The sequence below is a fragment of the Ochotona princeps genome, chromosome 10 (genome assembly GCF_030435755.1).
Source record: "Ochotona princeps isolate mOchPri1 chromosome 10, mOchPri1.hap1, whole genome shotgun sequence".
Classification (NCBI taxonomy): Eukaryota; Metazoa; Chordata; class Mammalia; order Lagomorpha; family Ochotonidae; genus Ochotona; species Ochotona princeps.
This window is the reverse complement of record NC_080841.1, coordinates 25896755-25912509: the sequence shown is the minus strand read 5'-3', so window position 1 is coordinate 25912509 and position 15755 is coordinate 25896755. Positions and strand designations below refer to the sequence as shown.

Genomic DNA, 15755 nt, shown 5'->3' with positions numbered 1-15755 from the left:
ATTATATGTGTATATTATGTAAATACCAAATGTGTGTGTGTTTGTGTGCAACGGGGGGGAGGAATATATTGTAACATCATTCTGGGGTCTCTGTATAACTTGTGAACTGTATAACTGTCTAGGGACAATGCATTATGTGCGATAAGTTTTTCAGAGACACTGATATTTTCTAAACACTCCAAATATATAAAGACACAGGACTCAGGAATACACATGCACACAAGCCCTGGCAAGGGGAGATTAAATGGCTGCTATTTCTGCCATGACCTAATCATCTCAAAACACAAGTAAGCAGTCACACAGTTTGTATTCAATATACATAAGCATATATGTCTGTCTGCTTATGATACTGGGACATTAGAGTTGATCTAAGCAATAAATGGTTTGGGATAATTCAATATTTATTAACTTAAATATTTTTCACCCTTTGTCTTATAAGCCTGTTTTTTACATCAATAGACTGTCAATTAAATATGTGTATATCAAACCTAATTTTAAAAATTAAGACATATTTCTTCAATATGCAAATATGATTTAACATGATTTTGGATTAGTCAAAATTATCTTGTTACTCTCAACAAGTAAGGTAATCAAAAATTAAAATCCTAGTAATATTATTCACAATATATGATCATTTAATAAATAAATAAATAAATAGAAATACTTATTTTAGTGTGCTTACATACATTTCATTACCCATTATTGGAAGAACATAAAAATCTATTATATAAATGATGACATGAATATTTTTGCACAATATATGTATAAATTTTAAATTAAATTTAAAGCATTTATATTTTAGGCTTAATGAGAATATATACAAACTGCTATATGTTATAACTAAAGGAAAATATACATGTATTCTCTTATTTCTGTAACATTTATTTTTCCTTTAGAAAAAGTTTGTATTTACTTGAGAGACAGAGAAAATGAAATTTCATCTCCATCCATCTTTTATTCCTCAAACACCTGTAACAGCTGGACCTGGGACATTCAGACAGCAGGAGCTGGGGAGTTAATCCAGGGTCTTAGAAGTGAGTGGGAAGAACCCAACTGTGTGAGTGTTCACCTGCTGCTTCCCAAAATGCACATTAGCAAGAAGCTGGGATTGAGAACGGAGTGAGAGCACGCACACCCAAATGAAAGGCAGGCATGATGGCATCCTAACTACCTATTTAAGGCCTGACTCTTTTTATGCTAAAATGAAATACAGAGACCCATTCATACTACTCCTGTAATTATACTGTGTATAGTTCTGTATACAATCTTGTATTTCCAAACATTTTTTATAATTTGGGTTTTGAATTTTACATTTATATCTTGTTGATCTTCAGGAAGATTCATAAAATTATGGATATTTTAGAAGTGTGCTTTAATGAATCTAACAATAAGCCTTTGCACGTATCTACCAGTAGGTGGAGCAGACAACATAATTTATTACCCAAGAACAAGAGCAATGAAATGAAAGTCAGTTTATTTGGAATAAAACAAATCTATAAATGAGATTTTCTTCAAAGAAAATATATCCTGTGCATGTTAGATTTAGTTTGACTGGTTACTGAATCAAAATAAATAACCCTATTAAGCAATCAATCTTTGCAGAAAGATAAATTAAATTTAGAAATGGAAGCAATGTTTGCATTTTACCTATTCAAATCAACTAATATTAGCTTTCTTTTCATAAAACTTTTACAGGGACAAAGACTTTTGATGTGTTCATTTAATAAGGGTGCTAAACCCAATCCTGTTTTACAGGTGATGGGGCGCATAACAAATAGTATATTCTGGGAAATATAATTGACTAATCCTATTATGTCTGCAGCAACAAATTAACCTTATTACTACTAGTAAATGGTGATTGATTATTTATGCAAATAAGTTACCGTGTTCAGCTTTCCGATTGAAATAAACATATACAAAAGGTACTTTAATATGACTTGAACTTTTTAATTAATAAAACCCTGAGGGGTCTATTAATTCACTCATTGCAATATTAGTTATTTACTTGTGTAATTTCTGTTAGTACTAACATGTTTGCTTGAATACAGATGAGATAGTTAATACCAGTTTAAAAAAATCTGGAACCATTTTAAAATATGTACTGGATTTATACTAAAAATATGCTTAGAGTTTAGAGAGTTGTTATCAGTATATGAATACATCAACGTATCAGCATAATGACTTAAATTGTTATTACATGGATTAATTATTATACATATCTGAATTCATAAAGATAATTTGGCTCATAATATCTTTACTCTTTTTACATCAATATTTGTCTGAATTTAGTTCTATTTCTACTCACCTATTGTATTTCTAACCACCTAAATTATTTCAGTTATATAAAAATACGATAAAACAGTAATATTCTACAGACCATATTAGTAACAGTCCCAACTGATCAAAATTGCCAATAAAAATAATGTTTCGTTGCTAATATTGCAACTAAATTTACATCGTTTAAAAAAGATCTACAAAACTTTTACTACTTTGATAAATTCTTTTTAAAAATGGGTCTATATTGGGCTCGGCACAGTAACCTCATGGCTAAAGTCCTCACCTAGAGTATGTCAGGATCCCATATGGGCACCAGTTCTAATCCCTGTGGCCCTGCTTCCCATTCAACTCTTTGCTTGTGGCCTAGGAAAGCAGTCAACGACAGCGCAAAGCTTTGGGGCCCTGCACCTGTGTGGGAGACCAGAAGAGCCTCCCGACTCCTGGTTTTGATTGAGTCAGTTCTGGCTGTGGCGCTCACTTGAGGAGTGAACCATTGGATGGAAGATCTTCTTTCCATCTCTCCTCTCTGTATATCTGCCTTTCCAATAAAATGGAAAATCTTTTATAAAAAATGTGTCTATATTAGTATATTTATTTAAAAATTTCACATATCCGTAGGGATTAAAAGTTCAAATCCACACAAGAATTTTTTTAAGATTTATTTATTTTTAATGCAAAGTCAGATACACAGAGAGAAGAAGAGACAGAGAAGATGATCTTCTGTCCGATGATTCACTCCCCAAGTGACCGCAATGGCAAGAGCTAAGCCAATCTGAAGCCAGGAGTCAGGAGCTTCTTCCAGGTCTGCCACGTGGGTGCAGGGTCCCAAGGCTATGGGCCGTCCTCGACTGCTTTCCCAGGCCACAAGCAGGGAGCTGGATGAGAAGTGGGGCTCCTGGGATTAGAACCAGCATCCATATAGGATTCCGGCATGTTAGCCACTAGGCCACTGTGCTGGGCCCCACACAAGTATTTCTAATAAATAATTCCAACTTTTATCTTAAGCGTGCATTTAATGTAATTTGAAAAAAAAACTTTAAATAAGCATGGAATTCATTTGTGAACAACTAAAAAATGGTTTTAAATCCCAGCTTAATTTCCTCCCATCCAAAAGTCATACTATCCTGAGAAAATCCACATTAATTCTGAGATACATTTTTTTTTCTTTTCCTTTTATTGCAAAGTCAGATATACAGAGGAGGAGAGACAGAGAGAAAGCTATTCCATTCAATAATTCACTCCCTAAGTAGCTGCAATGACCAGAGCCCCACTATTCTGATCCAAAGCCAAGAGCCAGAAGTCTCCTTATGGTCTCCCATGTGGGTTCAGTGTCCCAAGGCTCTGAGCCGTCCTCCATTGCTTTCCCAGACCCAAGCAGGGAGCTGGCTGGGAAGTGGGGCATCAGGGACTAGAACTGGCACCCATATGGGATCCCAGTGATGAACGTAAGGTGAGGACTTCAGCCGGTAGGCTATTGCACTAGGCCTATGGGGTCCTATTCTTTACCACTAGGAATTCATGTACGCACCTGAAGACATTGAATATGTGACTCTGTTTATGTTTGCATGTCCATGAGAAAAAATAAATTCAGAAGTTGCACGTTTTCTGGCCAGAGTTCAAGTAATAGAAAATAGCTCAATCTCAGGGCCCGGCACGGTAACTTAGCGGCTAAGGTTCTCGCCTTGAACATGCCCGGGATCCCATATGGGCACCGGTTCTAATCCCAGCAGCTCCACTTCCCATCCAGCTCCCTGCTTGTGGCCTAGGAAGGCAGTCCAGGATGGCCCAAAGCCTTGGGACCCTGTACCCATGTGGGAGACCTGGAGGAAGTTCCTGGCTCCTGGCTTTGAATCGGCACAGCACCGGCCGTTGCATCAGATGGGAGATCTTTCACTGTCTCTCCTCTTCTCTGCATATCTGACTTTTCAATAGAAAATAATAAAACTTTAAAAATATAGCTTAGGTTAGATACCACAAGTGTGCCTTAATTTAAGATGAAATGATGTCAATCCGAAAAATAGCACCTGTAAATTGTAATATTATTTCAACCTCAAATAGCCTGTATCACATGCAATAAGATATTCTGATGTAATTAATGAACCAAAAAAATGGGAGTCAGACTGCTTACGATCTACATCAAAGAATTGTAAAACCTAACGTACTTTTAAGACCCTATGTCATTCCATAATGGGGCAGGGGAGCAGAGAAAGCTTCCACCTCCTTAGACTGTGTGAGGAAGACGTTAATTATAACCTATCAAGATCATAACAAGTAACTTATGGATAACAGACTCGAATCAGTATTAGACAATAGCAAAACTACAAAGACATGCGGGGGAATCAAGAGCTGTTGGGAGCCATATACTATAGCCATACTGAAGCCATTTTTTAATATAGATCTAGGTCAGTGAAAAAGTACCAGCTAGCAAAGTGCAAGAGAAACCAAGTCTTAAGACACCCTGTGGTTTACAAGTCAGCTAGCAACACACCATGCTCTGAGTATCCTTGGTGGTCATAACAGGATGTTGGCTTGTGCCCTATCTGCCAGCATCCTCTTGTGAACATAGGGGGGTTTTGGAAATAGCTACCCAGAAAGAGCTGTGAAACCATACCCTGGACCCTATTTCCTCTTTCCCTCACCCACAGATTCTGTTTTGCAGATTATACAGCTTTGTGTGTGAAAAATAAAGTTGGTCAGCTTGATCAGACATGCTGTCTTGCTATCTGTTTTTTGTATCTCTTGTCCCCCTTTCTCTCCTAGGTTGGTCGCGACCCCCGCTGACTGTCCTGCTGGACGGGACAAACAGCGATCCTGACAACCTCTTAACAGTAGGTCATATGCACAGAGCAGAGGGGAGGAACCACAGAGTGGAACAGGAGGGCAGGAGGAGACTTGTATCCCAACCCTGGAAACTCCAGGATCCTCACCAACGACTATCAGTATGGGCACCAAGGACTACATCCTAACTGCCAAGGAGACCACGGGAAATTGGAGTGCCTTCGGAGGCTGAGAACTCTGAGGTCATCCACTCCCATTTGGATCTACCACATGGGATGGAAGAAACCCAAATCCTTCCTTGCAGGATCCAAAGTCATCAGAACAACAGCCAGGAGCCCTGAGTGGCCTCAGAAACAGAAGAACAGTAAACTTCCTTTGAGACTCGGGAGAGGAGCTTTCTCCGGTCCTTACTTAGTTCCAATTTTGGATCCCCACCCTCTCCTGCAATGACAATCAGGGTTGCTCTGGAGTGCCCCCCACCAAAAAAAAATTAGAGTAGATAGAGAAGAACAACAAGGAAAGGTTAGAACCAGACAGGAAATGGTCAGCTTGGACTCACATATACCTTACTAGGTAGGACACAAAAAGATAAGTTACTCCTCAGTAAGGTATTGAAGATGTCTGTGCACACCCCTCCTAAAACTGTTCTGCACCTCAACTGTTGACATATGCCTTGTTAGAGTTATAAGCCAGTTTAGACTACCTTAAAACCTACCAAGTTCAGTGAAAATTATGCTTCAGCACTACAAACAGCTAAATACTAAAATGAAAATAGACACGAGACAGCTGAATCGTACCCTATAGCCATTTTAAGGTGTATAGATGTTGGTTGTACATAAACTAAAATTGAAATGTCAATGAAGTAATCACAGGATGTGGTTAAGAACTTGCATTCTCTAACATGCTGGTCACTCAGTACCATGTCAATTAACTCCATAATGTTGTAAATTGTTGTTGATGTGATGTTGTGGCTTTTCATTGGTCAGGATGATATTCTGCCAGCTCTGCTTCCAGACCAGAGATGGTCTCCCAAGAAACTGTTGAATGTTTCTGGACAACAAGATGCTGGACATGCTTGCAATGAAAGAAACAGGACTGCATTTGAACTGTAATACTGCAACAAGGTGCAGCAATCCACCATGCGGGGAGGGCACAGGGAGGGGTCGGGGGAATCCCAGAGCCTATAAACCTGTGTCATAAAATGAAATGTAATTAATATTTAAAAAAATCACAACAAACAGAAAAATATATAGCTTAATCCCTAAACTTATTATTTAAATTTTTTTCTGAGAATATTGTATAGGCAACACATTTGCTTAGAATTTTTGAGAAAATTCATATTATTGATATACTAGCAAATATAGAAAAATGTATTGCTATGCATTTCAAATTCCATAATTCCACATTTATTTTTTTATATGAATACAAAACTGCAGAAGCAAATTGAAAGCTTTACCCAAAAACTTGTATCAAAATTTAGAAAGGGTGGAATCACAGTTTTAATCTCAACATCAGCACTATTAAAGAAACACATGCAAGCACCTCTGCTTAATAAGTTGCCAGTTCGTGATCAATTCCCAACACTATAATAAGCCACTCAGAATGAGTTTTGAGAGTGAGGTCATGCCCTTGGTGTTGTGCTATCACCGCGGCAGAACACAGTGCTGACTGGGACCTTTCTGCCAGCCTTGGACAGGCGCCTTCTATGAAGCCGCTGTCACAGGCGAGTCATGCTGCCTGCCTGCACCTACACAGAAGTACGAAATTGAACTCGAAGTAGTGTCTTTGTGATATCTTTTCAGCAAGTCATGTCCCATTCAGCCTGCTAGTTTATCTCTGTCAGGCTCGAGGCCCAAGTGGCTTACGGGAGCTGTCAGGGACTGGTGGACCAACCTGCTCTGTGCTGAGGAGGTAATGCATCTTTCGAGCCTGGTAATCTCTTTTCTTCTCTTCTCTTTCCAGGTTAGCCTTCTTCTCCTCTCTCTCTTGCATCTCTGCAAACTCCTCCAGTGTCTCCCTGCATCAAAACCATCTGCAATTACTTATGGTACATCTATTACCATTTTAATTCATTCAAAAATGATAATCAAGTCTTCTGAGGGACTGCCATCACCCTCCATCAAAAATAGCAGTATAATTACATTTTTACCAGTAATACTTACAATGTGAGTTTTTAATGAATATGTCTAAAACAAATATTAATACCTTAATAAATACTGAAACAAATATGAAGTCTGATTTGCTACATAATCAATTTCTTTGGCTGAAGATGAGCTATTTTGGATATTGTTACATATTTCAAAAAAGCATGCGAATTATTAACTTCTTACACATTTTGGTTTTTTTACACAAATCTCTAATCAACTATTTTACATACTAATTAATTGCCTAATTTTAAAAGCATGAGTAGTTTTATAATCATGCCTAATTTATTGTAAGCTTATGTAAGTTAAAAGCGAATAACATCAAAACAATACCAGCCTATGCTACATTTAAAAAGCTGACATCTGTCATAGCATATCAACAACTGGAATACAGAGACTAGGCAAATTATATATTCTCCAAATACGGCAAAAAATAAACTTTTCATCACTTACATAATTTAAATAATTTAATCCAAAAATTCACTTTGCAATCTACTATATGAAAAACATCTGCTAAACAACAAAATACACTATCAACTATATATATGTATGTACATATATGTTTATATGTATGTAAATTACTATGTCTTTTCATCCCAAAGGACAAATTTAACTTCTCAAAGGTTAAATACTGACTTAGTGTCTAGTTCTATAAGTACAGCTTCAAGTAAATCATCTGAGCATTTTCCTGAAATATGTGAGGGCAAGAAAGCAAAGAAATATTCCACAAATAAAAAAAAGATTGTTTTTTCTACTTCAATGTCTAGAAATATTTTTGCTGCAACTTTCTGTTGCAGGCTACTAATACAATACTTCATACAAGGTTACTTATGAAACACACTGACGTTTAAAAATCACCATGCTTTGCTATTGCAGCAGAGCAATTTTTTTCAGCCTAAGATTAAATTGCAAAATAAATGAATTACTTGGAGTGGCATGGCCCCCATTTTGCCACCCTTCTCTTGAAAATTGTTTATTAATATGAAGAAAAGCAGTCAGAAAATAGCCTGTTTTACTTTGTGCATGGCATGTTGAGAGCTTCCGCACCCAGAGAGCTGGACAGGGCTGCACATTCAGATTGTGTTGGCAAGGTGGTACAATGACCTTTACGACCTGCATCTCAAGCCTATTATTAATCGCTAAGTAACCTGGTAGAGCCAAACAAATTTGTTTCCATTGAAAGGATCTCTATCTGTGTCTGAGAATTTGTTCTGTACCAAACAAACCTCATTAACTGTGTCCATTTTTGACAAAGAACCAGGAGTTAGAGGGATTGGTGACCTTTCTTTGTCCTTAAGGTACAAATTTCAAAGCAGTTATATAAAAATAAATGAGAATTTTTACCAGGAAAAATAACAATAATACATTACATAAAAATGCGACTACATTATTAATTTTAAACTTTACTATTAACATCATGTAAAATATTTACTCAATAAACAACTTTTCAACGCCTTTCAGATAATTTAAAATAACCAGTAAACTGCCGCTATAGAGATAATTACTAAGAATGTATCTTATTTTATATTGCTTCATAGCTAAGCACAATAATTTTTAAAAATCGCAAAACCAAAAAGTACAACCAAGATGTCAAGTTTTATACATGATTCAATAAACATGAAGAGATCTTAAAGAAGAAAGGCCCAACAGAATGGGAAGGATCTGTGAATGAGCATAGCACAAAGCTGTCCATAGAACCTGATTACAAACACTGAAAGTGTAACTTTTTTAAAGTAGAAAAAAACAATTAACCCTCAGGATAAGGAAACGTCAGATAATGCAGCGTGTTCATAGGGGAGGTCAGGACAGCTAAAACTGGGCACCAAAACACACAGTGTTGGTTTCCAGTAGATAAAGAAAACGCAGAAGAGACGCAAAAGGAACTGTGATAGTTCAAAACTGAATTCAACAAAGCAAAAAGAACAGTAGGAAAACTAGTATGTCATAAACACAAAAGTAGTTTGTTAAATTCATAAAATTACTGAAAAAAATAATTTTGGCTCCTAATTTATTCATTGTAATATTATACACGATGAGGACAGGTTAAAAAGCAGCTATATTCATGTCAAATTCTCTGTTAAATGAGAAAGTAGGAAGATCAGCTGGATAAATTATTTCTCTTTGACATATGAGTTTTTGTTATGTCAACAGAGATGAAGATATTGTTCAGTGTGAAGTGTATAACAGAACTTCTAATCTCACTAAAAATTAAAAAAATGAACATCATTCTAGCTGGAGTTTCCAGAAAAAACATAAAATTGCCTATTTTATAATCTGAAATAATTTAAAGCATAGTACTTTGAAAGTACCATAATAAAATTTTAAATTTTTAGATGTTTTTTTATTTCTAACCTCAAAAAATGGCCTTGTAATAAATGGGATAGCTCTTAGTCATTATCCTAAGTTATAGACACATAAACATGAAATCAAATATCCTACTTTAATGAAATTTGCTAAAGGCTGAAATGGAATTAGAACCCCTAGATTTGCAGATTTTCTAGCTCCATGACAGCTGCAATCACCGCTCTGACACACTTAAAATTATACATGCAGTCTTTTTAAATTAAATTAAATTAGCCATGCAGATTTTTTTAAATGCCAACTTTTCAACTGTATGAAGCACTTCAGCTAAGTCCCAAGCCTTTCTGCACTGTTTTGTTATGTGTTATGTTGTGTTTTGTTATGACGTCAGAGTAAAAAAAATTTTCAAATTTACTAGAACCTTTTCAATGCTTTCCAAATTTCAAGGCAATATGCTCATGGCAATCGTAAGACTAAAAAAATATTCGCACATTCCAATAATGATAATAACGAAGCCACTAGGAGGCAGTATGGCGGAGCTGCTTACTCACAGACCCTGAAATGGCATCTGCTTATAAAAGTTTCGCTGTGTTACTTACTATTTAACCTCTCTGGGTTTCAGTATCCTCATCTGTGAAATGCAAATATATTAGCATTCTTGTCTTCTTTTTAATGCTATTGTGAGAATCAAGTAAGTTAATGGACATAAAGACCAAGTGCTAACTGGTCATATTAAGTGTTCTGCTAGCTCTTTACTGAACGTTTGCTCTCAGCCAGGAACAAGACCACATACTTTATCTTCTACAAATCTTTTATGCTTTCTCTAACTTCCTAATGAGTCTTCCTTTTTTTTTTTTCTCTTGATGTGTGTGCAGTTTTCACAAAGCACGAGCTGGAGCTTGGCTTTCTATGAAGTCTGGGGGACTTGAGGTATATCATGACCAGTGCGAAATGGAAGACACAAGTGAACTATGAAAATAGATTTTCCCAGTTTCTATCCTCCACACACTGTTCTAACAATTGTTTCTCCTTCCAAACCTAGAGAAAGTTTGTGTGGCTAAAGATAGCAAGCATGTCTACTGTGCTAGATTATGTCACCGTGGCATAATGCAAAACTGTGGCTACATCTGCAGGAGCTCATCTTATCACAGTCCTTCTTTAGAATCAAAACATCCAATCCTCCAGCTACGGAAATGCTGGCCAGTGTCTGCTTGCAGCTCTATCTCACAAGGGGCTCCAGTTCTCTGCTAAGCCTGCACCCACAAACTGCTGATTGAGGGAGAATTTGTGCCCAGAGTCTTTGCCTCAACTTAGGAGCACGCCAGTGGTTATCCAGTTCCAGAACTACTTGAGATTGGATGAGCCCTCCAATGTAGCTCACTTTGTCCCTCTGTCCTGCTGAGCCCTTCTCTTAGAAAAGTTCCCCTAATAAATCTGATTCCCTAAGTCAGTATCACAGAGTCTGTTTCTATTGAACATACTTGCTGCCATGGTCATGAACCACCCAAAAACAGTGTCAGAAACATCATCTTTATGTGCTGTTGGCTATGACATCTGCTTCTGTATAATTAATACTTTCAATAATATCCTCACCACTATTTTACACATTAAGAAATAAGAATCACAGAGATTAAACATCTTCATAAATTCCTGTGACTAGAAAGTGTCCAAGTTAGAATCTGGATGCAGATTTAACTCCAAAAACTATTAAGCCACAATATGACATCCATTACACATGTTTTGTCCAAAACAGTATCTTGGTTAAATATCAGTAGAAATTTGTTTCTGAGAAAGTAACTTTTACAGAATACACAAAGAAAAAAATTATATGGCTGTTAAATAATTTCAATGATTTCTCATTGTTCTTTGATCAATAGTTACTAACATTACAACTGCATATCTATGTGTGAAGAGAGAATATGAGTTTAGCACCTGAAGCTATAGATCTACTTTCCTTAAAACAGTCTTTCTCCTTTCTGCTTGCTAAATTGTTAAAGATTTATTTGCTTTTATTGGAAAGGCGGATTTACAGAAAGAGACAGATACAGAGACAAAGATCTTCCGTCTGCTAGTTCACTCCCCAAGTAGCTGCAATGGCAAGAGCCAAGCTGATCCAAAGCCAAGAGCCAGGAACCTCTTCCAGATTCCTTTCTTTGTTCTGCCAAAGTAGCCACGGCTACAGGCAAACCAGATGTCTCCACTCAAGACTCCCAGGAGAATCAGTGTCACTAGGACAGCTGCCATGATGCCCCCACATTCATTCTACATCATCCATTCACAGCATATGACATCACAGGTGTCCCCAAACCATTCTGTGCCTGACGAGCATATTTCATAGGTTGACACAGGATCAAACATCAGCTCCCCTGACTTGGGGTCCAGAGTATACAAAGAGTTGCTAAAGGCTGTGAGCATCAGTGCCCCATACATGCATACAAGTGTATTCCAAGGCTGGGGAACCATCTAGTTCTGATCAGGTCAGCTCTGCCCTGTTCCCAATGGTGGTGGTGAAGTGGATGTTGACTGTAGGCTTGGATGGGGGCACAAGCTTAGTGAGATGGATGGTGACCTCCCCACAGTTGTTGTTGTTGTCCTCAGAAACCATACAAGTATATATATCGCAGTGTCTTTCCAGGTGACGGTACTGAAGGTGATTTGCTTGGTGAGAAGTTAACTCGATCCTCATAGGAAGTTGTGATCATGTTGTTATAGGAGACAAGACTGGTGGTTGAGCCTTGGACAAATGTCCATTTCATACAGGGCCTGGAGAAGCTGGAGTAGGTGCAGGATAACTTGATGGGGTTATTTTCTGCAGCTCAGACATAAGGTTCAAAAGTGTAGACTGTACCCTTGCCCCACACTAAGGAGCACAGCACCGCTGAGGTGCAGAGAAGCAACTATTTCCTCCCAGTGTCTACCTTTGCCACCATCATGATTAACTCCCCAAGCGATGGCCATTGGGGCCCTGGGCACAAACTGGTCTCTTGTTTTCACATGAACATTTTAATGCTACATTCTTGGTCTTTCTTCTTATCCAAAATCATCACAACAGAGGGGGGTCTGAAGTGCAAGCCGTTTTTTTTTTATTCATCAAAAAGGAAAAAAAATCTTAGAAACATAGTGTCCATTATATCACTTGATCTTTCTTAGTGAACAATCATGTGAAATTTCTTCTAGGATCACTATTAGGAAAAGTTATTTCTTGGCATATGCAGTGATGTTTCTTCATTACTTAAATAGGGCATATTTACCTAATTATCTTCTCTGAGTAGTCACAGCATTATAGTTACACCTGTATTTTCCTTTATGATGGCTCTTGTTTCATTTACTCGTTCCTTCTATGTTCTTTTGTAAACTGCTTAAAATTTACTGTGAAAAAAAGTTAACTACCCAACACATGAGGGTTTTCCATTCAATGGTTCTTGCTTGGGATGGGATTTTTTTTTCCTTTTTATAAACTTGGCATTCAAAACATGAGAAATGGAAAAGTGTCAAAGGCAATGTGTTATTGCTAAAAAGAAGAGTATGTGAAAAGGTTATCATCAAACGCATCATACCATTTCATATTTTAAACTGATTATACGAAACATGTCACTAATAACTTTGAAGAAATGCAAGACTTTAAAGCAATATATGTTACATTATAAATGATACCAGCACGTATTATCCAAATTCTATCAAATCAATGACTGTATTGATTGTACTCTCAAATATATAAAATAATTCTATAGAAAAAGTTACATGTGTAGGTAACATTGCAGATTAATCTGCTTCTTGAAATCAATGTGTTATTTTCTTTATCTCCTAGGTTGGACCTTTCCATAAGAAAGCCTATCATCTATACATAATGAGATAAATCCACAGTTTAGTGAGCTGAGATCAGAATATCACATTTCAAAATGTGGTTTGTTGAAATGTTGTCTTTAGGTAATGATGTTTATTCCCCCTACTTACACAATATCTGTGATGTTCTACACCTGACCTTGAAAGAGAGAACATGGACACCATGTTATGAAAAAGGGGCTTAGCTGGTAGAGTTCATAAATTTTGTTCAGCTTTGGATGAGTTCAAAGAATTGCCATGTAAGAAAAGCCTTACAGAGGGAATTTATCTGATTATGGCAGTAATAATTACCCAGCTGTTTATTGCAGATAGAGAAATAATTCATGCAGGCAATAGGCCGTGGTGGCAATGACACTCCACATTTAGTAAATATGCAAACTGTTCACTTCTAATTAACCAAGCTAGAGGATGCCCTTATTAAATGTATAAACTAAAAGTGCCTTCCTGACAAGTGATGAATTGTTACAATGCACATACTCTTGCCATAGAATTATTGGAGTGAACTTGGGGCTTAACTTCATTAAGAGATCTTGTGGGATAGTTAAATGAGGATGGACAGCACAACAAGGCTTACCTGACAGCCAATGATCTGTTAGAGCTTAATGGCACTGCCCCCTTCCTTCCTACCTAGCTGCTGAGATTCACATTAGATAAACTGTGAAATGGAAACTTAAGTTTGAATAGTAAAAAATAGAAGAAGTAACATGACAGTTCACTTACAGAGGCTACCTGACATGTTACCTACTGAATATACCTACAAAACAATCATATTTATGACTCAAATATCTTTCAATTATCAAAACCTGAGTTTATCAGTCTCTGCCTGAACTTTAGAATAATTTGCTCAATAAAAATAAATGGCTTTGTGGTTAGCTTTAAAATAAAATGTTTTTGATAACAATAAAAGGATCATTTTTACTGTGTTTTAAAAGTGATATGATATAAAAATTGATATTAGCATTGACCTTGTGTTTTTCTTCATTCTACCAACTAATCACTTAAGAAATAATTTATTGTCTACTTATGTGCATAATTGTTTTCTACGTTGACTCTTTCTAAATCATATTTCTATATTAAAATTTAGATCTCAATTAAGTATTTTATGGAAAATAGAACATACACATAAGTCCCAGATATAATGACAGAAATAAAATTTCTGCTTTAATTATGGAAGAGTTAATCATATCTATCTTTCAGTTGTGTGTGTGTAAGATTACTGGAGGAAATAATGCATATAAAAGAATTAACACCATGCTTTATACAAAGTGCTAAAAATCTGTTAGCGAGTACTAATATGGGCCCAGCGCAATAGTGTAGTGGTTAAGGTTCTTTCCTTGCACGCACTGGGATCCCATATGGGCGCTGGTTCTAATGCCGGCAGCCCTGCTTCCCATCCAGCTCCCTGCTTGTGGCCTGGGAAAGCAGTCGAGGATGGCCCAAAGCTTTGGGACCCTGCACCCATATGGGAGACCTGGAAAAAGCTCCTGGCTCCTGGGTTCATATTGGCTCAGCTCCAACCGTTGCGGCCACTTGGGGAATGAATCATCGGATGGAAGATCTTCCTCTCTGTCTCTCCTCCTCCCTGTATATCTGACTTTTCAATAAAAATTAGTAATTTTTTTTTCGAGTGAAAATAGCTGCATTTGATTAGAAGACTAATTCCTAGACTTCTGTCTTGGGAACATGTTTTATTTCAGACTACTTCTTCTGTTATACTATAATAAGGTGATGACTAATTTTTTAATATCTGTTTATTATAAGTTGTATTTACAAAACTCAAGGTAATATTAGATAGTCTGCCAATATAAAAACTTTTTAAATATCTGGTACTAATATGAAGGTAAGTTAAAACTGTGAAGGCAATTTAAAAAATGTACTTCAGGCAAGTAGTCAAGTTATATTAGAGATCACAGAAAATTACATGAACTAAGTGGGTTAATAGTTGAATGACTTCATGAGACACTTCTACAGCTGAAAAGTATACAAGAACAGTAAGTAATCTGGCTTAAAACACAAGACTATTGAGATTCCATTGCGATTCTGTTCTCACTGTCCAATCTCCATCAAACAGCCTCTGATACTATCAAGTACCTAAAACAATCATACCTTTATTGTAAGACCCAAGAGGAATAACATGTAAAAGTAGTACTATATATTTTACAAGCACCAGACTTTACCATTTTCTTTTTTTTAATTTTTTTAATTTTTTTTTTATAATCTATTTTATTGTGTTGTTGACAATCTTTACATAGTTAATTACAGTTAAAGAAAGAAAAAGAAAAGAAAAAAAAAAGGTTCAGGGGGATAGGGAAGTGGGTAATACTATTTTCAAAGTTAAATACAACTCCTCAAAATTTATAACCCCATGAACAAATATTTATGTACTAAGAAAGAATATATTACCAACTCTTT

General features: G+C 36.6%; 1 protein-coding gene and 1 pseudogene across 2 annotated transcripts in view; both read right to left on the bottom strand.

Moving 5' to 3' along the window:
• Positions 1–15755, bottom strand: part of SPATA17 (spermatogenesis associated 17) — a 149363-nt gene that overhangs the window by 73741 nt on the left and 59867 nt on the right. For both annotated transcript variants that reach the window (XM_058669739.1, XM_058669740.1), the window contains one exon: positions 6949–7072. In XM_058669739.1, the coding sequence (XP_058525722.1) occupies positions 6949–7072 (124 nt within the window). The remainder of the gene's footprint in view (positions 1–6948; positions 7073–15755) is intronic.
• LOC105942301 (junctional adhesion molecule A-like) lies at positions 11032–14079 on the bottom strand (annotated as a pseudogene).